Source organism: Aulostomus chinensis, chromosome 10, assembly GCF_037954235.1.
Source record: "Aulostomus chinensis isolate RoL2024-O1b breed Wild chromosome 10, RoL_Achi_v1.0, whole genome shotgun sequence".
Classification (NCBI taxonomy): Eukaryota; Metazoa; Chordata; class Actinopteri; order Syngnathiformes; family Aulostomidae; genus Aulostomus; species Aulostomus chinensis.
Genome location: NC_141329.1, coordinates 3035965 through 3059292, shown reverse-complemented (window position 1 = coordinate 3059292; position 23328 = coordinate 3035965). Strand labels below are relative to the sequence as shown.

Sequence of the window (23328 nt, the reverse complement as noted above, 5' to 3'; positions counted from 1 at the left end):
GACAGAAACTGCACACTAACAACCTCATTTTCTGACTGACTGGGTGGTAGAGCAGGAGACATATAAAACCTGTTGGATCTCAGCCCTGCCAGGGGAAAAAAAGAGAAAAATAGAGAAGGCAGATGGAGGGATAGAAGCAAAATGAGTGCGGAGTGTTGTCAAGGTGATATTCCTCCTCTCTAACCTTTCTCTCTCATTAACTTTGGAGCTTTAACGATGGTGGCAGAGACAGCGCGGGGTTTGACGAGCGGCTGGCTGCATGATGCGAGGAGGGTAGTGGCGCCCTTGTGGGAGTATCTCACTGTCAACCTCATTCAAACGCTGGGCTTTAAGACTTGATGAAGGAAAAGGTTGATTGGATCATTTCGGGCCACAGTAATTTACTTGAGAAAACAAAGTATGAATTAGAAATCCTTGCTAAATTTCCACAGTAACCTCTGGAAATGTGTGCGATTCAGCAGCCCTGGATGGGGGGGAGGTGTCATGAGCATCATGTGGCTCAATAAATTATTGTGTCGGATGCGTTCCAAATTTTATTGATGCCGATGTAACTTGGAGATGCAGGCTCGACTTGGACCGGTCTTACGGGACAGTCCTTGCTTTTCAGAGATATGGCTACTTCACAAATATTTAGTGTTAGAAAATAACAGTGGGAAAGCCTCCCAGTGGTTATACAGGGTGGTGCTTTAGGGATGGCCTGAAACAACAGCCAGGTCCAACATCTTAAAACCCACTTCTTACCCCAGTGTTTGATGTACCTCAAACAACTATTCACAATCAACAATCGTAAAACTTTCTGATATTTGATTGGCTGGTTTGGCCTTGTAAAATATAATCTGGGTGTCAGTCAACCAGTGAGATTGGATTTTTGAATAAAACAACGTAGTTGCAAGCTGTGTCCACTTGGGTTGTTTGGAATATAATAACATCGTGGTTCGTTGGCTGTGCTGCACTCTGCACAAGGCTGCATGACAGCCAGACAGCGATGGTCCTGCGGTTACAAAACAATAGTGGAAAGACTGTAATATTTCCAATAAGTGGGAGTGGAGGTCTAAAACTGAGAAGAACGTAATGAGTAAATCACTTTGTGGGTTGACATAAACTAGGAAAGACTACTGCTATGAGACTATTAGAAGACTGAACACCAGACTGGAGAGATGGCTTGTCTTTAATGTACCAGTTTCCATGTTCTATAAGAACAAATCCAATGAGATGTAATTTGGCATAATCAAAATCAAATGGGATGGAGGTAGGTTTAAAATTAAATAACCTACAGTCATAAGTTACACATGAATCGCTCTGATTTACTTTAGCTTTAGATAAAACGCAAAACAGTCCATGCTGCAGAGTAGAGTCACTCACATTAGTGCCACCAATATCTCTTAGTAACCTTCAAAGTAGTCTGGAAACAAGCCTGATTGTAATACACCCACAACACTAAAAAGTCTCCACCGTTTGGTACTGCAGTGGTCTATGCTCTAAGTATTTTCAGGAAGAAAGTTGACATTGAACTGACAATATATACCTTTCATTCCTTAAAAAAGTAAAGTCAAAGTAAACTTCCACAAGAAGGACAGAGGCAGTATTTCCCGCATTTTCACGTGAAGAGGAAACAAGAAGAAAAGCTATTCAGCCTGTTCTGTATGCGTCTTTGTGAAAAAATATGCCCAAGTTTTTAAGTGATCTGGATGGGAGAATGTTCACCTTAAGAAAACCGAGGCATTAAATGTACTGCAAGTTTAAATATTTGGAAAAAAGAAGCCCACAAGATTAGATGTGCGTGCACACATTCACACAGAATAAAAAAAGGCATCTCAGGAAAGCTCCCCCTAGATCCACCAATACTAAATTATCTGTGTTGTCCCCCATCTCTCGTTTTCCACCAAACAGCCAGTGCTCCTCTGGGTCTAAAACTCATTTTCATCTCTCTTGTAAGCTCTACGTTTTTACATATTTGTTCTAAATCCTATTATGAGGCCTTTGTGATATGAATAACGCTTGCAAATTGGAAACTATCTGCAGGCAAAAGTTGGACACAGAGGCAATCTTCACAATCTAATCTCTTCAAGCGCAAAAACAGCAATAGCACATTCTGATGCAGTTTATAAGAAAACATGAGGTACCTTAAGAAAATATTTCAGCCAAATAAATGCATAAGCATTCAGGCGCACGCACAATTACCCAAAAGACGTCCCCTCTTTAACCTACCTGTTTGGTGGGAGTCATGCATTAGGGGAGATTGGCGTGTATGCAGTTGGTCGCAGAGTGGACCGTCTAACAAGTCTGAGTTTGTGTCAAAACTCGGAGACTCATCAGTCTGGCGGTGCATCACCTGGGGGACACATAGGTTGGAGGCGTGTGAAGAGGGGATGGAAGCAAGTGATGTAAAAATAATTTGGAAATTTAAGAATGACAGAGAGATTGACAGATTATGCAAGACTAAAATGAAGAGAGATTATGAAGATGGAAAGAAGAAACAGATTATGATGGGAGTTGGTGATTGGGACAAGGAGTCACTGACAGAGGAATGGGGCAATGAGTTGAATCACCAGTTTGAGTCATTTCAGTGGCAGCCAATCAGTTCAAAGGACAAGCTGAAATTCAACATCAACTTAACTTTTACTAAGACAGGTACGGGTGTATATATATTTTAATGATGTTTCCGTTTTCAACTGTATAAATGCAAATTAATCAGCTAGTGTCTTTCACTGGAGATTAGTCCCCTGTCTCTGTGTTTCCTTTGTTTCCACTTGATGAATTGATTTTTAATTAACCCCTGGAGCTGGTGAGAGCATCTTACAACAGAGATGTGAGTTTGCTGTTCTTCTCCAGCTAAAGTGGTGTTCTGTGAGATGAGGGGAAAGTGAGGAAGCTCTGTTTAGTTAAGATTAGATCTGATGCATTAGCATGCTAGCCGTAGCATTTGGAGACACTGCAGATGGGCCAGGAGAAAACAGGAGAGAGGGCATGTGGGAATACGGTTGTCTTAGTTCGAGGAAGGCACAAGGAAAAGGAATGACAAGAGGAAGACAGAAGAGAGGCATAGCAATGACACGGCAAGAGAGAAAATGCTTCAATATTGTGAAGTTTTTTTTTTTGTGATAGGCCAATGTTTGTTTATAAAAAAAAGAGGAGGAGCAGGAGATGAAGGCTTCAGAGAACAAAAAAGAAGTAAGAAAAAGGCAGAATAGAAAAAAATACAGAGAAAAGGACAAGAAATATAATATGACAGGGTCTAAGAGAAAGAGAGAAGTTGGGGAAAAACTGTCTAATCATTTAAGAAACAGTTTGATTCAGGTCCAGAGGCCACAGATAACCACCGTCCTCCCAATCATGCACCTCATTTTTCTCCAGCTTTTTAATAAAGCAGTACCCTCCCTCTTTATTTTTCATTCATGTGTCAAAGTATAAAGGATTCATACTGTTAAATGGCGGATAGGTCATTTGGGACCATTTGAGCAGTGTCTTTTTAATCTACTCTGTTTCTCTTTTCTCCCTTCAATGGTGCACACCTTTAATACCACTGCTGCAGGTTTCTCTGAGCGAGAGATGAATAATGTAATTAGTCTGATACAAATGTTATCTCATAGATCAGATCAGTTACAGTAAAAAACTCTACATGTATGTTGCTTAGTCTTCTACGTCTATATCCTGTCTAATAAAGCAGAACTCTTGAATGTAGAATTTTTTTATGACCCAGTTCTAGTTAAACTAAGTCATAGTATGAAATACGTAATAGTCAATGAGCTTTCTCCACCTTATTTCGAAATAAATGAGACACTGTAATTATCAAAAATGCTACTATAAACATCAAAAATCCATCTGAGAGATGCTGGTTGTCTCGGACTATGTTGGGATTTGTTCCTAACTGTCCAGACGATTCAAGCGTTTCATGGAACTTGTGCCTCCTCTGTCCGCCTCTCTATCTGTCTTCTACCTCCATCATTTGCTCTCTCTTCACCATTTCAATATGCTTTATTGGCACGAAAGTCAAATTGACAATATTGGTCCTGTCTGTCTCCTTCACCTGCGGTTGAGATTGCTCCTGTTTCCTGTGTGTGTACAACCGTGTGCTGGAGAGAGACACCTCACATTACCTTGAACTTTAATTTCCTATTTCATTTCAATACATTGCAGGGTTTTGTTGGTGCTCATACAGTTAAACATATGTCATTCTTACTTTAATCTGTTAAATGAGATTCATATTATAAATTATCAACAAGCTATTTCATTGCTTGCTGAAAAGTTTCTTAATATAAAGTGATACCCTTCTGTCTCTTTTACACATGCACGCACACACACAGCAGAGAACAGAAGCTGTAACCTACTTTCTTGGGAAGAGTTTAGAGACTCATTTCATTTTGTCAGGCTGATGACTTTTAACTGGTAAAGTAGGTGGGTCTAATTGAATAAATTTAAGAATATAGGGTGTCTAGGGAATGTAGCAGTCTAATTCTTTGCCCTTTTCCAGCTTGGTTGGGTGTCTGTACTGACACAATTGTCCAATGTGTCTGGGGATGGGAACCTGAACAAGAATGTGTCCTGGTTGCTGCTCTTGCGCCTCCTCTGGTTGGTAGGGGGGTATAGTGTTATCCTCCTTCATCCCCATGGTGAAACTCCTCAACGTCAGGTGAAAGGATGCAGCCAGCAACTCTGCATGTGACAGAGGAAGCATGTGGTGGTATAGGATGCTACCCAGAGCAACAGAGTGAATGGAGCAGCAACCAGGACAGGAATACCAGGATGAACTGGTGATGAGCAACTGGGGAGAAAATTATGTTTATATCGCTTTTTCAGTAGGGTTTCTAATCACTGCATATGGCTATGTTAGGAGGACACGTGCAGTGTACTTGTAAATGTACTCTAAATTAAGGAACCTTTTAGCAAGTCTCTGGTTTGTGGTGAAATATTTCATACTGATGCGCAATTGTCAGGTTTGCAACCACTTAGAACTTGCTTTTGGATTCTGTTACAGGTCCTTGTTAGAAAGGTTCCCTCTAAAGAACATGATGTGGATACAGAAACAAGTTACCGTTATTGATTCTGACACCTGGTCTGGTTCTTCTTTTTCAGCATCCACAGGAACAAAGACGTGAGTTGGAACAGAATCTCCTCGGTCTCCTCTGGATCTCTGTCTTGCTAGACATTCAGGCTTCTCTGGTTCATTGTAAAAGGAGTTCTCCTCACCCAGGCTATCAGTAGACATTTCATCTTCACTCTCTTCAAGAAAATTATGGACATTTTTTTTTTTCAAAGGATACAGTTTTAATTAGAAATGTGCTGATTTTTTTCAACATGACCCCCACCCTCTATTTCAGTCAAGGTGAATGGAAACACACTGACTTTGCTTGATAAAACATGCTTAGGGCCACTGAGAAAACATTTTCATCTCAAATATCCAAGGTGAATCTAAAGTGTGATGGAAATGTCCTTGACACACAGACACACAAACTCAGACAGATACACACACACGCACACACACACAAATCAAGCTCTAATAAGATGATAAAGCAGGCATTTGGTTTAAGAGTGCTCAAAGAGCTGCAGAGGGTTGAGAGTGAGTGGGCTGCAAGTGTGAGGATGATGGATGAAGAGACGCAGACATGTAGGGGGATAAAGTCAAAGGAAGGAGTGAAAGAAGAAAAAGCAAGAGGAGGAACAGTTGGGAAGCACTGGGCCTGTTTGTCATCACATTTATAGAAGTATGAATTCAAAAAGGTGTCAGTCAAATTATCTGCCAGAATTTAGCACAGTTATAAATATGAAAATACCCCTCAGCATAAACCTGCAACATAAACACTCCACGTACCTGTTGTTAGCTCCTCCTCAACCTCCATCTTGTCAGCTAACAGAAGATTCTGGAAGGTATTTAAAAGATTTGCAGGAAGTGATAGAACACTCTGCATATCCTGATGTGATGGAGCTAATTCATTGTCCGCAGCCACAGGTGCTGAGGATGTGAAAACTGGAGCGTTCTCACATGTTACAGATGATGTACAGCTAAAGGACGAGTCCAGAGGGTACTCGTTAACTTGAGATGAGCAAGATGAGGACAGTTGCAGGCACTCTGGTGCGGGGTTTAAACTGGAAGGAGACTGGAGTTGATCATCTGAGAGGAGAGACTCTGGGTCACACAAGGAATGAGGGAAGAGCTTTGGAGAGGACTCCAGATGTCTTGTTGCTGAATGGGAAAGTGTCAGTGATGAGACTGGTTCTGGGAATAACTGGGATGATTGAAACTCTCCTGGTAGCACAGGTGAGGCTGAGCCTTCATGTAATGGAGTTGATTGATAAATTTTGGGCAATAGGGAGGACTCAGCGAAACTTGATGGTGAAACTATGAAAGTCGACCCGAGGCAGAAAGGTGGTGGAGATGGAGAGAGACGCTCTTCAGGGAACTTGGTACTCATCAAAGGAGAAACATCAGGAGGAAAAGAGAGAGCAGAGTGGGAGAGTTTAGGGATGTCAGGTAGAGGAAGTGGTAATGAGGGAGAGGACAAAGACTGTGATGATCTGCATTCGGGTTTTGATTTGTGGACTGAGGGAGAGCGACTGGGCTTTTGTGACTTTGAGGCTGATGTCTTGATTGATGTCTTTGAAGTCCTTGGAGTCTCAGCAGAGGAGTGTGCTGATGGCTTACTTTTAGAGGACAGAGCTGTGCAAAAGATGAAAATAATAAGCATATTAGTTGCTTTTGCAAGCGTGTGGTCACATAATGGGAAAAAGGTAGTTTTCAACTAGAGTGATTATTAGATTTGTCCTGAATACTGATTCACTGCAGGCATTTTTCAGTCATTGTAGGTTCGCTAGTCTACTTCAAAATAGGCATTGGCCTCTTCAATGTTAGTTTTCCAATGAAATAATACCAACCGTCTTTTAAAACTATTACATAATAAACCCCCCTTTTTTGTGAAATCTTTTGATCAGATTCAGCCCTGATTATCACTGCCAGACAGCCATTTATCTTTTGTTTGTTGACACAATTTAAGCGACATGAAAATTAATTTCCATTAAGTTTATTCTTGGGGGAATTTTTACTCATTACGTTTTTTTTGTTAGTTAGTTTGTTTGATGAACTTGCATTGAGCTTCACACTTGTCTGGACTAGTTTATACCTCCATCTGGGTGCTTTCTCAGAGAAAAAAAAAGTTTAATTCATAATTTACATATTTTCATAAGATACTGCTAAATATCATGAAGTAGTGTCATGATCTACTTCCCGATTAACCAAATTATTCTCAAGCATTTATCAAACCATGTTAATGCCAGTGTGTGTTGACACTGTTTGGCCTTAACACTAATTGTAAAGTGGGCTCATACCAACAATGCATCTGCTCATGATGTCTTCAGAAACCTTCTGGAATGTATTTGTCTTGCACCAATCTAATAAGATCATTCAAACACCTTACATCTGTGTGAAGTCTGGGGTGTTCGAGGTGTTTCAGGTTGTTCTGATTCTCTGGACTCCCTGGATGGTTGTCCTGGACTGGGATCAGTGCAGCTAACTCCTGGGGACCAACTACTTATGTGTGCTCTCTCTTTGCTGGAGACCTGCTGAACACAGGGGATCCTGTGTGGGGAATAACAATTTAAAAAAGTTATGAGACAATGTGAACACGCCAGTAATGTCCTGTTCATTCACTAAGCTGACTACAGACACCAAGCTGCACAACAGCTCTTTCTACTTTGTAGAGATTTACAGGAGAGTAGGTTTCACAATAGTTGCCTCCTTAATCGAGAAATAGAAGAAAGAAATTCACCTGTGTCTAATCTGGTGTCGAGTTGTTTTTATGGTGAATGCACATGGCGTCTTAAAGTTCTCTAATCTGACACTAAATTGCTACACTACACATGCTCTTACATGAATTCATGAATTATACCCAAAAGTGACCCACTCTTGAATTTGGGTGTTTGACTGTATAGCGCTTCATGAAGAGAGTAGGTCATTTTTGAAAGTATCTGCAACATCCATCCATAGACACAAAAAACTAGTTATTTATTTCTTTGTTACAGTTTCTTAAAAAAAAAAAAAACCTGTAAAACTTACATTCTTATGTCTATATTCTATATTCTTATGTTTGGCAACAATCACAATCTTGAACTCAGACGAGCTTTAACAAACACTTTCTGAGGCAGTCAATCATGATTACAACATGCAGAAACAATGATAAAGATACCGATTAAGACGACATACATTTTGATGTTGTCTGTCCTCGGTTCCACAACAGAGACTCCTGTTATATCCCTGTCTACCTGTCAAAAAAAAGAGAAGAGTGTGCTTTTACACCATAACCTATAAACTCATTAAATTTTTTCTGAAAATCTTTTTCACTTGTATCAGGTCTGCAACATAGCTTGATCTTCTTATTGTAATTCATGGTCCCATTTTGAGTAAAATATGATAACATGACGATAACACTGGTAGCAGAGCAGTTGGGAAAACTGCAGTAGGTAAAACGCCAAACTGGAGTGTTGGAAGAGATGGAATGCGTGAAGCCTTGAGAGCAGGTATTTGTCCTGTGTAGATTCTTGTGATGTGTAACGCTGCAGTGTCAAGCCAGTAGAGGAAAAGAAGAGAGGTGGGTGTAGTGATAGCACCCCCACCTTAGAAAACAAACGATACAGAAGGACTGAAAAGAGGCCAAGACATCAAGACATCTCCCTGAGAGAATATGGTTCATGTGACAGAAGACAGATGATGTCACACAAGATGTTCAGTTCTACAACAGGTTGCAGAACTTCCTTGATTACTGCCATGAGAAGGACACTGACATCTTGATACATCTTGAAGACTTTAATGCCAAGATGTAAAGAGAGAAAATCACAGTGGCACAATGATGTTGAAACATGAGAGATCATGGAGAAAGCTTTGATTATGTTTATCATTGGAGGAAACATCTCCACATATAGAAGCACATGATGGCACTTAGATGTCATCAGATTGTCCCACAGAGATTAATGGCACAAGCTCTAAACTGAGTAAGAAGATGAAGAATAAGAGACATATGGCCTACATAAGCTGCAATAGTTGAGAGTGTACAGATGATAAGAAGTGAGAATGCAAGTGAAGAAATTGAACTATATTGACAGTTAGGCAGAGGAGGCAGAACAGGCAGCTGCCAGAGGGAAGCCAGAGATACTGTACCACACTACAGGTCTCTAAGGCTCCATATACTTGCTGAACAGTGTCTGGGTTACGGACAAGGAAGGACAGACTGTCAAGGGCACCAAGCAGAAACTAAACAGATGGGTTGCGTTGTTTGTGGAATTGTTAAAACACACCCACCCAACAAAAACCTTCTGAGATTCAGCCTGCAGACTCAGATTTCAGCTTCAGCTGCGAGGGACAGAACAAAGAGGACATTCACAAACCCTTCACACTGTCCACTTTGTTGACTGTGACAATGCTTTGATACTGTTGACAGAGAGATCCTTTGGAAGCTGCTTTGACATCGTGGAGTGCCTTCCCACCTGGCACAACTAATGACAACTTTTATATGAGAACACTGACACCTTTAATGTAGAGAACAGCAGTGAGAAGAGGGGGCCTGTTAACCCCGTTTCCGCTCCAGCTGGTCAAAGACCAAGAGCAGAGATACTGAGAACATACAGAAGGAATAGCATCAAGTAAGCTGCTGCTCACACAGCTGAAGGACCTAGATTTTGCAACAGTGAGAAACACAAGCAGGAGAAAATGACAGAACTGAGGGAAACTCAGAACAAGTGGGTCTATAAAAGAAAAACAAAGTTCCTGCAGAGTAGCAAAGAGTTAGTGAGGAACCAGTGAATCTAGGTTGTGCAGCACTAGAATAGGCTGAGGCCTTCACAGACTGAGGCAGCATCATTGGCAGGAAAAAGTGGGCATGGGATGGGCACATGCTCCATAAACCGCCAGACTGGTACTCGAGGGAAAATTTAAAAAAAACACAGAGAACCACCTGGCACGAAGACTTGTGCACAAGCACCAAGGAGACGAGTTACATCTGTAACCAGCAGGAAAGACGGGGACCAGACAGGGGGCAGTTCCTTTGACAGTAGCTTATGTCTCAGGAGGAACAGCCAGTCTAAGTAAGTAGGACTTTCTTAAAATGAACTGGACCTGTCCTTACCTCATCCAGGACTTCTATGATGAGGTGCAATTTAGGTCTAGTAAACAGAGGCTCAGTCCTACTGCTGCCGACAGGACCAGCAAACAGCGATGCACAGTAGTGACGGAACTCCTCCTCTTCAGCTGTACATTCACAAAAAAGGCAAAGGTCATGTATTATGTTGCAATGTGAGGGTCTAAATGTATTTGTTGTTTAATCTTGAAATTATATCCATCAAAGAAATCCCAATTGATCAAACTATTGTTGCTCACACACTTTTCTAGAAAATGATAATTGGAAGGATTTATGTCAGAAGGTTAACCAAGTTATTTTGTTACATATGCATTATTATCACCAAGACCTTTTTGTTTATCATCTTAGAATCAAAACAGGGAATCAATATGAAAGGATATAAGACAAAAGAGGGGAATCAGAATGTTAGATTTTGAAATGTCAAATTAAAACATATTTCAAGATATTGAACATGATGTCAAAAGAAGGTATTCGGGGTCACAGATCCAGGAATGGTCTTACATCCTCTTAAGGGAACAAGAACAACTTGACACTTCACAAAGTTGGTAATTTCTACCTGTCACAAAATACATCAAATGCTGAATGATGAAATGTCTTTTTCTTGATTTGTATTTGTCCCTCATTCTGTCACTCATTAACCAGTCACACTAACAACCTCACTGTCACTTCACCACCATATGTGTCTGACAGCTCAGGAAAAAGGAAATCAAAAACAAGTGTAATATTCATGAACACACACACACACACACACACACACTCTTTAATATTCAAAGACAGGAGAGGAGGAGAGAATCTCACCTGTTGTAATTGACATGCATTAGAAAAGTTTGAAGCAGGTGGAAGGAATAGTTTAACAGCTGCAGTACAATTCTACATTTCCCAAAGACACTTCCATCTTCCTCACATCTGCATATCACTCAAATCCCAGAAGCCTTCAAGCAAGAGGCGGGGTTCACCCTTGACGGGTCGCCAATCCATGGCAGGGCCAACACATATAGACAGACAACCATTGGCTCTCACAGCCACGCCTACGGTCAATTTAGAGTCTGGATCAACCTGGTCCCCTCTGGATGTCTTTGGACTGTGGGAGGAAGCTGGAGTACCAGAGAGAACCCAGCAGGAACAGGGAGAACATGGAGACTCCACACAGACAGATCCCGTGCTCCAGCCGGGACTCGAACCCAGAACCTTCTTGCTGTGAGGAGACAGTGCTGACCACTGCACCACTGCGCAGCTGGCTCAAGTTCAATATAGTAATAATGATACAATTTATTTATGTAACGCCTTTCGTACAAGTATTGCAGCTTGATGTGCTTAATCACACAGACATTAGAACTCATTAAAACATGAAAATAATGTTAAAAGTGAATAAATCCAGAATGTGTAGGTATGATAACTCGCAGAAGGACCAAAACAGGCAACATTCTCCTTGTCCATAAGTCAATGTACCTTCAAAATGATGCTTAAACTGGAGAATGTTGCTTTGAGAAAAAAGACACATTGATATTTTCTCCAGTCTACACTTGTCAAAGAATGCTGAGATTCTCCAAACAGCTCATAGCTTTCTCTTTGTTAGGTTAATTAGAATTTGCAACCATAAAGTGGGTCATGGGCCAGAAAAATGTAGGAATTCTGCATTTGTGAGCTCACTCACCAGAGCGTGTGCCACTAATATAACTACATAACCACTTACCACAAATAGTTTAATTCATTGTATTAAATAACTGAACATTCAGCCTGCAGCCTAATAAAGACCATTTGTTCCACACAGGCTTCGCGCTCCGTTGAAACCACTGAGAGAGTGTTTGCTTTCATCTCATGTTTGTGTTTGAGTGATGCTGCCCAGACTGATCCATGAAGTGCAGGGTCGAGTGGACTGGGTGAGAGTGCTAGAACATATCATGGGCTTGCATGATTCAGATAACCTGCTACAGATGTTCCTCTGCTCCATCAAACCTGTCCAAAGGAATGGGCCACCATCAAGCCTGATAATGAACCATCTATCTGATTTACTGGTGAGGGACTGTACAAAAGACAGATACAATAAACCTGAATCTGTTCTCTTCACTCATCAATGGGGCACATTCATTCACTTTTGAGTAGCTTCAACTCGCTAATGCAAGACTTTGTTGTCGATCGGTGTCTATGGTCTTGTAAAAGGTACAAAAGAAGACTGACATGGATTCCATTGCTACAGAAGCTTAAGGTGGTGGTTTACAGATCAGGTGGTTGACGAATGCGTATTTTTGTTGGTTTGCCTGCTGTATAGGGGTGAGTGGATGTAGGTTCATTTTTGTGAGAGTTATTTTTCCAGGAGGTCATATTGAAGGTCGGGTTTAAGTCAAATTTTAAGGACTTTTTGAAGAAGGGTTAACAGTTCAAGAGAGAGATGAGTGAGTTTGGAACCTTCCATACATCACCAACAGCTTATCCTGTCTTGGTTAGGGGGGGCTAGCGCCTAGTCCCACTGCCATCAGGCAAGAGGCAGGGTACATCTTGGACAGGTTGCCAGTCTATCATGTTTGGAATATGTTTTATAAACATTAAACTCATGGTTGAAGTAAATGAAAAAAGTTAGTCAAAACTAATTTACTGCTTTAGCCTGGCCATACATATTATCTATTCCAGAAAGAAGTATTATGACCTCAAAGATTCAGAAACTATTTGAGATAAACACAGATGGGTATGGAAAAGGACGAGCAGATCCGAACGTGTTTGGGATTGGCCTGAATCTTGATTGATGTGATAAGAGACAGCTGACAGCCTCAGGGTCCCGAGGTCTGCATGGGGAGAGATAACCCTGCGGTTTACCTGTCTCCTGACAGCCTCGGCTGGGGGCCAGACACTCCCCTGACTGATGAGCTCCAGGCCATGAGACTTCAGACTTCGGGGCACCGCCCCTCCCTTTCCTTACCCAGGCAGAGTGCAACCTGTCAGGCATGAGCCGCTTCAAACGGCTCTCTGCTCACACAATCACAGCCAGTGATTACCCATCACACCTCCACAGATGGATGGGCAGGCACTGATACCTCTGACCCGCTGAGAGAAAGCCAGACACTTTCATACTTTTGCTACCCTGTGGTTGTATATTTTTGTCTGAATTGTGTGTATGTGCACACGTGCAGGTCATCTGTCAAACGACACTGTCCTCAAGCTCTTCTTTATGTGGGTTAGTGTAGCAGAATCAAGGGCACACAACTAATTTAAGCAGCAGTTTATATTTACTAAATGACGCACATAATTTACAGTGAGATCACAAAAAATGCACAATACTCATTTTGATCACTTACTTCCCAAAGAAATGCATACATTTAGTTTGGAAGAGTGATTCCCTTCCATCTTTTAGGATTTTCCTTGCTCAGCTGTCTTCATTTTTACCCTGTCTAGCTATCTGGTGCCCTTTACTCTTGGGTATGGAGAAATAATGAGTTTGTATGCCAAATACTGAACGCTGCTTTAATACAGTCATTTATGCTACTGCATGCTTCACTATGCTTATGCCTATATTGCTGCCCCTATTATTAATATCATTATTATTACTTTAATTTTCTTCTTTTCTTTCCCATTTATATATTTGTTGTTTTTGTTTTTACATTTATATTTGTACTTTTATGTTTTTTGCTTGTTACTTTCATTTGTGTTTTGTTGGTTTATCCTTTAGGAGAAGGGGGTGGGGAGAGGAGTGCTCAAAAGAAAATTGTAAACTATAAGACCGAGTATCAGTAAGGTTGAACTGTATTGATTACTTTCTTTTGAGAAATAAAAAAATATTTAAAACAAAAAGAGCACACAACTAGCAAGGCTGTACTGTACATCAACATGCCATTTTTATCCTAAAAGCCTGTGTGTGTGTGTGTGTGTGTGTGTGTGTGTGTGTGTGTGTGTGTAATGTGTGTGTGTGAGCGCATGTGCGTGTGTTTCACTCGTGTGTTACCTGTTAGGCTACTTGTAGTTTCCTCTTCTGCCTTGGTGTCACATTGTGATTTTAAAAGGGGACCAGTGGCCAACAATGAATGACAACTTTCAACTGGTGTTCTAGAAGCAAACAATAAGAAATGAATTAAACAATACATTAAAAAATGAGCATGAAAAATAACTTCAAACTTTAGTTTCAAGGCAAAAAAATAATATGGATACCAGTTGAATTATTTCCCTCTTTTTCGTCCCATGTTCCCTTTCTTTGTGCTTTTATCCTCAAGCATGAATAGCTTAATAGACTGACGATGGATTGATTGAGACATGCATGCATACATAAAAAGGTTCAGGTTTGGTTCATCTCTTCAGATCTACTGCCCTCCTTTCCCCCTTACCTTTATTCACCTCCATCAGTCTAAACAAAGTGCAGGGCCAGTGAGAGTCTTTTCAGAGATCCTCCAGGCTGCCCAAAAGGGGTGACAAGGGAAGCTAATTGTACTTCCTTTCATCTTGTTAAGTCCAAATACTGAACCGCGGCTAAACCATCTGAGTATTAAATATACTCAGATGGTTACATAAATCCTGACCACTGTCCTCTTTTGTTTGCTCCATATGTCTTTTTATGAATTTTTCATCATTCATGCAGTACTTTACAATCAGTAGCCTGAAGCTGTATGCAGGATGCTGCCTCTGGTCTCCTTTGGCCTTTTACTTCCCTTTAAGCACATCCTTTTCATTGCACACATTTGGACTTGACAACAGAAAAATCACAGGTAGGAACACAAACATTACAATGACTCAATTACATTAATTTTCCCAGTTATAGTCAGTTTAGTCAGTTGTAGTCATTTAGCGTGCACAATGTACGAACTCTGAGTCTGGCTCACTTGAATGCAGCAAAGTCAGAATTCTTGCTGTGATAAGGGCCTCTACCAATGTCTAAAAACCATTCAAAAACACAATTCATTCCGTATATAAAACTAAATGGTTTCAGACAAACACACTTGATGTGGCAAGTGGACGGAGTGACCCTCAACCGACTGAGCCAGGTTTAAGTATCAACAGTTGTAAATAGCAAGCATGGTGAAGTGTTCTCTAAGAAGGATTTTGAATCCCACCAAATTAGCTTGTTCCCTGTCTGAGGACTGTTTTTCTACAGTGATCAATGCTGTTTAAAAATTGAACTAAATTAAATAATTTACATGTTGCTCTAAAACATGGGTCTACAGTGGACACAATTAAGAGAGAAATTATGGAGCTGTACTATTGAGTGAACAAGGGGCGATGCATCGAAAGGACATGTTTCGAGAGCTCGTCAATTTTATTTGATGCTTTGGCAAAAATACGACTTCGTTTAGCTTCTTTAAAAAAAAAAACCTCCCCCTGACTAATGAGGAAACCTTTGTTTAGTGTCCTTTACGACTGAGCTGAAAAGAATCTTCCAACTGGACAATTACAGCTGCTCCATTTGTCCTGTAGAACAATGTTAGTTTCATCAAATTTGACAGTTTTGCTCTGGATGCACAAGTAAAACGACAATATCACAATCTTGATTCTCTGTGCAATCTTTCTTTTCAGAGACAAAAATTCTACCCTGTTTGTATTAGGAGGGGCATCAATTTCATCACAGGAAGCACACCTGAAATCTCTCTAAGCTGCATAATGAGGAAAAACAAAATACATGTGTATATATCCTCAGTTTGACAAAATTGATCCACAGTAAAGTAGTTTAGTAAAAAAAAGTTTGCTATATTGAGCTGGTTTCAAGAAAATAACATTTTAATTAGTATGTTTTAAATATTCCAGGAAAACTTAAAAAGGCTCTGTTGGGTTGAACTTTGACTTTGGGTGAGACCAAAATAAGCTCATTTTCGAAAAGCAACCTTTTTTATGGCAGACATATTGAATTGTCAAAGCAGGAGAAACACTGGTGGGAACAGCAGTCTTAATGAGGCTGCGCTGAATTGAAGCAAGCCAGCCCAGGGCTCCCTTATTGTGTATACTCACCCTTTGACGTAGCTAACAGGGTCATTTAATGGAACAGAGACATCGTTAAATGTTAATATTTACACATGTGCTTTGACACGTCAAAATGTATACCATGAAAATAGCCCACTAAAGCATTCATGTTGTGCTTTACTCTAACTTAACACTTCAGTACTGAGGCCAGCTTGCTTCATAGGACAGCCGTCTAGGTAGAGGTGAGCTATGTGTTATTTTATGTATGGCTTGTAGAAGAACACTGAGATCACACTGCTGAATGGGGAGAGAAAACTTGTGTCTCCTATAGTCCAGAACTGTGCGACCTTGATTTGCTTTGTATCACCCCAGGCATCCACTTATCACACAACAGAGAATAAGAAATCAGAAAAAAATAATGCAAACTGATGAAATGCAAAAATACCAAGCATGACTAACATACACTTTTTTTGTCCAGTGGCCTCTGTCATTAATCTGTGCTGAACTATAACATTTCCTCTGATTAGTTTCAAACATTAAACCTACTAAATTGATATAAATTAGCACCACACTGGAGAAATCCTCAAGAAACTGTGACTGCTCCAAGGCCATAATAAGCTACCTGTTGGGTGTGGATGTATATTTCCTCTGTTCCCTCATTACAGAAAGAGCTGTTTGGTAAAGTAACACAGAACATTTTTCTTTGGCTCAGGAGGAAGAGAAATACATGAGGATGGTTTTAAGTTTTAAATCTGACAACACAGGTTGGGCACAGTCAGTTCAACTCTTAGGAGTCCAGTCCAGATATCAATTCTATGTCTGTAGAGACATTTTTTTTAAGGTTCAGTGCTTTGATGAAAAGGTGAGCTCTCACTTACCCTAGCCACTCTACCCAGCAAGCTCAGCAAATCAGAGTGATGCCCCCCTGGTCACAAGATTGCCTTCTTTAACCTGCAGGTACCTACAAATCTAACAAGGTGGCAGAGTTTGCTGACCACTTGGAGAAAAGTCTTTAAAAACATCCCACACTCCATTCTACCTTCTCTCTCTTTCCCATTATTACAGAAGCTTGTTAAAATTCCACCTCTCACTCTTTCTTTCTGCCAGCCTGTCAGTCTCTGTGTCTCTCCATTAAGCTCTGCCACCATCACCGCTGCAGGCTTATTGCACTCTAGATTGGCTCCCTAGTCTATTCCACAGTTAAAGGCTACTAAAGCTGGGGACTTACAGCATTCCAGCTCAGGCAGTCAGCGGGCCTAAAACTGCACTCTGCTCTCCTCTCCCCTGGCCTGCTCTCCAGTGGGCCACTCAGCCCAAAAGGAGCCTCTTAAATAAAGGTCTGTAATAATGGGACCTGCTGAAGCCGAGCCCTAAGGCAGGCTCCTGCACAATAAGTGCTGAGAAACAGCTTCGTACACTGGTGGCTTGATGATGAAGACTGGCTATGGCACAACAGGCATGTGTGGTGGCAGGAGAAGGTGATGTAAAAACAGTTTGTGCATGTGTGTGTATGTGTTCACAGTAACGGCAGTAAGAGAAAGGGTATGTTATTAATGGTGAACATGCTATGAAAGCTACACACCTACATCCCAGGAAAAGAAGAAAACAGTTTGTATCAGGTCAAAACCTTCTGCGGAACACGTCTTTGCTGCACACAGAATGCACTGTAGCTAAACAGTGACTGCCAACCTCAGTTTGAGAAGTGAAAATCCCATTCATATTCTCCACTGAGGAGCTGATTGGGAGCCATAATATTATAAACGTCCGAGGTCAAGTCATGGCGAGTGAGCAGGTTGTAAAATGATGGTATCTGCTCCTTTGGAAGCCTCAACTTTGTGGGATTTCAGACTTGTTGGAAGAAATATGAGTTTTATCTGCAATCTCACAGAGAAAAATGCTACAGTACCCACAATTCTGAATTGTATCATGGGCACCCCTGGTGGAATGTGCTGTTAACGAGGAAATTCAAACCGAACCCATCGCTGTTGGCCATTTCATTTAAAGAATTTGCTGAAACATCACTGGAGGGATTGCATTGGAAAGTTACTTCAAGAATCTGAGCCACTCTTCAGGTGAATGGTCATTTTTTTCCCTTATGCATATTTATCAATTTGGGCCTGATATTAATTGGAACATTCAACAATCAATAATATAGTAGCTCATCATCTTTAATCTGACTGATGCATGAAATTTATTTGCACCTCCTAAGAAAAAATGTTCACAAGGGTCATTAGAAATTGTCTTGTTTCTTGAGAGTAGGGCTGTAATCCCCCAGTCGACTGGTTGATTTATTAGTTAATACATTCTGGCTCGACCAAAATTCTGATTGGTCGATTTTTTTTGCCAAGTTAATTTCATCAGGAGGAAAGTACAAAGTGCTAATGGGGGTGTTTTCAAAGCGCCACTGTTTCACAGATGACAATCTATCTTTGAACACCCCCCTTGTTTTTGCTATTTTGGACTAGCCCAACCCGCTTGAGAGAGACAGATTGAAGAGCACTCGAAGGCCAATGTCTGGTGGTTTGATGAATGTATATTTAATTTTGACCGTTTCATTTAAAGTCAGTCCTCGTCCACCATGTCAAAGACATCTGCAGCATGGCAGCATTTCATGAAAATAATAATGGAAAAAAAGCCGAATGCAAAGTTTGCAAACAACAGTTTGCATATCACAGCTCCACGACCAACACAACAGCGTATCACCTAAAAACAGAAAGCTAACTTGTCCACCTTAGGTTGCCCCGTCAGTTTTGAGTATATCAACATATCAGAATTGACATTTCAATGTTTTAGTCTACTAATTGCTTTAGTTTCAATTGTAAAAATTCTTACAGTGGACTTGCCCTTTTGTGTTTAAGAGTAAAGTTTTACGTTTAAAGTCTATTAGTGTCTCAGCCGCGATGCTGAGCTCCTCTGTTCAGTCTCGCTCTGTGCGCAGGACAAATGATAGCGTCGGTGTCAGTTATTATAACATGACAAAAACAATTGTCTAAATATTCCTCAGGTTTTGTGCTGATCGTTGACAGTATATTTTTCATATATAAAATTAGTTGATTTTTAGTCAAAATTTGAGGGCTTCAGTCGACCAAGAATTTCTTTGGTTGATTACAGCCCTACTTGAGAGTGATTGAAAATAACTGGAATCATCAGATAACATCGGAAACAAAAGCGAGGACATGGAGAAAAAATTCTTTGTGACAATCATTCATTGCATTAAAAGACACCACCATAACTGACACTGTATGAATAGATCAGTACATACAAGGTAGTAGTACATATGACACAGAATTGATGACGTGTCAAACCTGCATCATCAAAGCAAAAGTTTAATATCGCCACAGTTGTGACAGTCGAGGCTTATTATAACTGCTGTGGAGGTACGATGTTTTTCTCCATCTTTAGTTTATTCAATCTTTACTTTGATTTCAGAATACGAACCCTTCATTTCCATTTAGATTTTCCAGAAAAAAAAACCTTCCCCCATAAACAAAATTCGCCTGTTTACGCACAACTTTGCCAACCACACTCCTGTACAGCAGTATTGTCGTTTTCTCAGATTTCTGTTGCTCCAGTTTCAGTCTCTTTGTATTCATACTGCTCTGTACATTCCTGAAATGTATTGTGTCACATTTTTTTCTCCAGTTTTTTGGGCTATAATCCTGTCAAAATGTCCCAACTGATACAATACCAGCCATCAATCAACATGCTGTGACCCCCTTGCAGGAAGGGTCATTGCACAAAAAATCTTCAAGTAAGATAAAAAATTTGAAAGCAGATGTTTTTCGTGAGTGCAGAAAAGCAGTCTGGATGCAAAGAGATCAGCAGTAGAGGAAAGGTTTTGAGGGAAAACAACACAAAATCACATTAAATATGAACACTGAATTCTCAAATTAATAGACCCTGCTCTCCAGTAAGACAAACTCTCTCCCATTCTGCATACTTAATGGTTTGAGTTACTTCAATGTATTGTTCACTTGTGTAAAATATTGATTTAAAGACCATAAGAATACATTTAATGGAATACACAACTGAGATTATTGTCAGATTTATGAAACTACATACTGTATGCAAACAAACTTAATGGTGTTGTTTCTTATTACAAATTCTATTTCTCATATTTGTAAAGGATTATGCTTTGTACATTTTGAGTGAAGTATGCAGCTCTAGACTGTTCTTTAGTGATTGATCATGCTGTACCACCACCATCCATTCACAAAAAATGAGAGAGCAACATCATTTCATCCACAATAATGGTTGTTAAATTTCATGAAGCCAGATTATTCAATGATGAACTGTTGAGCCACAGGCCTGAGGAATCAGGAGGAACATAGACCTAACAAACCTTACTGCTTGAACCAGCGGCCAAAGCCTCTGTTTCTGAAGCGTATGTATGTATGATGGATGCACACTGTCTTACTGTGTACCTGTGGTGCTTCTTGAGTAGCAATCTGTCCATGTAGGTAAGACTGCTTTCCATGAACTCCACCCTGACAGGCACCTTCCCTCCTCTTCCTCGTCCTTCAGTTCCTCTATCTGGCAGGAGGTCAGCCTGAGTTGCCATCGCTGACACTGATACTGCAGAAATACATAAAAATAGAGTCAAGGTAAGAGAAAGAAGAGGGGCAAAACATAGCAAGGAGGACCGAAGGAGTCAGACAAAGATAGACTAGAAAACATCATTTGCCAGCTTCTGAACACCTTCCTCCAAACACCTCCCCTCAAGAAGTGAGAAAACACCTTGTCACTACGCCATGAGTGCCAAAACACAAACAGACAGGAGAGAGCCCCATGGGAATAGGAAAAAAGATGCACACAATACAAAAGAAACATTGTCAGCACATGAGAGAAGAGGAAAAATAGAAGCAGGAAAGAGAAATGTTATGATTGTACGCAACACTTTGGCAGACCACAGTGGCAGCTTTAAATTGGGTCTGGGTGCCATTGGTGTGACAGAAATAATTAGGGCTGGAGGGGCTAGCAGCAATTTGCAGAGCAGAGTGACTGGAGAGAGAAACAGTCTGTCCAATCGGTAAAGCAGGAAAAAATAGGAGGCTTAATAAAAAGCACAAACACACAGAACCTGGAATAATAGCACTAATAATACACACCCACATAGACCTGGACACACACATACACATGTAGATCCACAGTATGTGTGAAAAAGCACAAAAACGGCCTGGTGCAGGGTAGCTTGTACAAATACACATCCACACAGCTCAGGCGATTAGTGCTGTGGTATGGAGTGGAGCCACCTCTCACACTCCTCTCATTATCTCAATATGCAACAGCCATGGATTATTTTCCTACTGCAGTGGTAAGCACTTTCTATAAGGCCTTAACAGATCAGAGCACCAGCATAGAAAGTGGAAGCTGAAAAGATGAGGACATGGTGAAAAATGGAGAAAAGGAGGTGTGTGTGTGTGTGTGTGTGTGTGTGTGTGTGTGTGTGTGTGTGTGTGTGTGTGTGTGTGTGTGTGTGTGAAAGAAGAGGTGCTAAAAAAATGCAGATGTACAGTAATGGGTGCAGCTGGAGCTGAATTATGAAAAGTCAAGTTCTGCGGTACAGATTTGAGATAATCAAACTTAACTGAACTGTTGAATTTTGTGAGGTAGATGCGGTCGCTACCGTACGACAGCAGTAACTTTACAGACTATGTTTTATGTGCAGAACAAACCGATTGCACTCAGCGGGAGCATAACTCCACAGAGGCGATATGACATTATTAGATCTTCATCAATTCCTCAATACCTAAACTCTATCATTCCACCATATTTCGCCAAAAGAGTTTGCGTAATCATGCTTATAGACAAAGTGATCACATCAGCTTCTACATATTAACAATATAAATGTAGTCCACGGAAGACGTGATGAATCATCTGCGCTATCAAACACACACCAGGTCACCAGGTGAATTCATGCAGAAAACAAAGCATAACTAACACTGAATGGGACCACAACTCAGAATAAAAGTTAGCATGGACCCTTCAGTTTAGCTCTTTGTTTCTTTGGTGTCTGTGGTTGGTTTGTCAGTGTCAGGTCCTTTGTAAATTCCTGTTTTATTTTGAAATCAATTCTTCTTGTGTCATGGTTTACTTTGCTTCCTGTTTTTGTCTGTTTCCTTCTTTTTTTGTGACACCTGTGTCTTATTAATCAAAATTCATCAGCCCTGTTGCTATTGTTCCCCTCCCACTCACCTGGCATGTTTTCCTGCCTGTTTCTTGTTGTGTGATTCGTTCTTTTTTTTAAGGTTCTCATGTGATTGTCTGATAGACTGCTTCAGTTGCCTGTCATGTTTAGCTGCTTCCTGTGTGTTGTCTTTGGTTTGTTTCAACAATTTCTCAGTTCATTGGGTGATTTTTGGAAGTCTATTTCATTCATTAATAAATGTCATCACATTCATCAAATTTCTGCCTGCCTCTGCTAATTCCTGCATTTTGGTCCAGCTTCCTCCTTGCCAACACTCCAGACACTTTATTTCATTTTATGGCAGACTGCAATCTTTAGCTTAGAAAGTGCACACTTCCACCCACTTCACACTACCTTTGAGTTGTAGAAATTATAATCATAAAAAAACCTATAAAACTATAAAATTTATCAACATATACCCCGAGTAAAAGTAAAAATATTCCACTAGAAAAGTCATAACGCCATCTAAGATTTGTATGACTTTTTGGGCACTGATTATCTCCACGTTCCCAATATTCCCAATAAGGAGCCCTTCTTTTCCTGTCTGCCTAAGCCTCAGACTGAGTGTCCCTCTCTCCATTGTAGTTACTGCACCCCCTGACTATATGTTCAATGTTTTCTGTAAGCACAGTGAGCACTCAGCTAATTATTAATTATCAGCGTTATCATGAACAATGTCATGTTGAGTCTTCCGTGATCAAAACTTGACTGTGTCGATTTCACTTCCTCCCTCCTATTTCCCCTCCTAACACCCTTTGCGCTACACTCCTGACACTAATACTATCATTATTATCATACTATTAACAATTAACCAAATCTGTCACCCATGATGTCAATTTTCTAGCCCATTGCCTGAGTGTCTCCTCCTCTTCTCTCTTTGCTTTAGTGAAGGGGGCGTGGCTAACTCACCCCAGTCCTCTGCTGCCTCTATTCACCTGATTGCAATCTGCACACCTGGTTCCTATCTACTCCAATCAACCCTGCAGTATAAGGACCTCAGTCTCTCAACCACTCGCTTCTAGATTGTCTGGATTTCTTCTGTCTGTGATTCTAACCCGGCTCTCTGTGTCCCGAATTCCCTGTCACCTGCTGCCTCTCTGTGTGCCTTGCCAGCACATTCCACCTACCTAGATCCCCTGGTCCTTG

At 40.7% G+C, this 23328-nt stretch overlaps 1 protein-coding gene across 8 annotated transcripts in view; it reads right to left on the bottom strand.

Annotated features, from left to right (window-relative positions):
• Nucleotides 1-23328, bottom strand: part of zbbx (zinc finger, B-box domain containing) — a 52130-nt gene that overhangs the window by 7871 nt on the left and 20931 nt on the right. For 7 of the 8 annotated variants that reach the window (XR_015118110.1, XR_015118109.1, XM_086215585.1 and 4 more), the window contains 8 exons: nt 20420-20570; nt 14056-14156; nt 10110-10231; nt 8195-8253; nt 7410-7570; nt 5810-6655; nt 5033-5220; nt 2209-2332 (listed from right to left, as the gene is read on the bottom strand). Coding sequence is in view for 6 of the 8 variants with exons in the window: in XM_086215585.1 (XP_086071711.1) it covers nt 2209-2332; nt 5033-5220; nt 5810-6655; nt 7410-7570; nt 8195-8253; nt 10110-10231; nt 14056-14156; nt 20420-20570 (1752 nt within the window). In the remaining 2 variants the exon portion in view is untranslated. The remainder of the gene's footprint in view (nt 1-2208; nt 2333-5032; nt 5221-5809; nt 6656-7409; nt 7571-8194; nt 8254-10109; nt 10232-14055; nt 14157-20419; nt 20571-23328) is intronic. The other variant, XM_086215587.1, reaches the window with a different exon arrangement.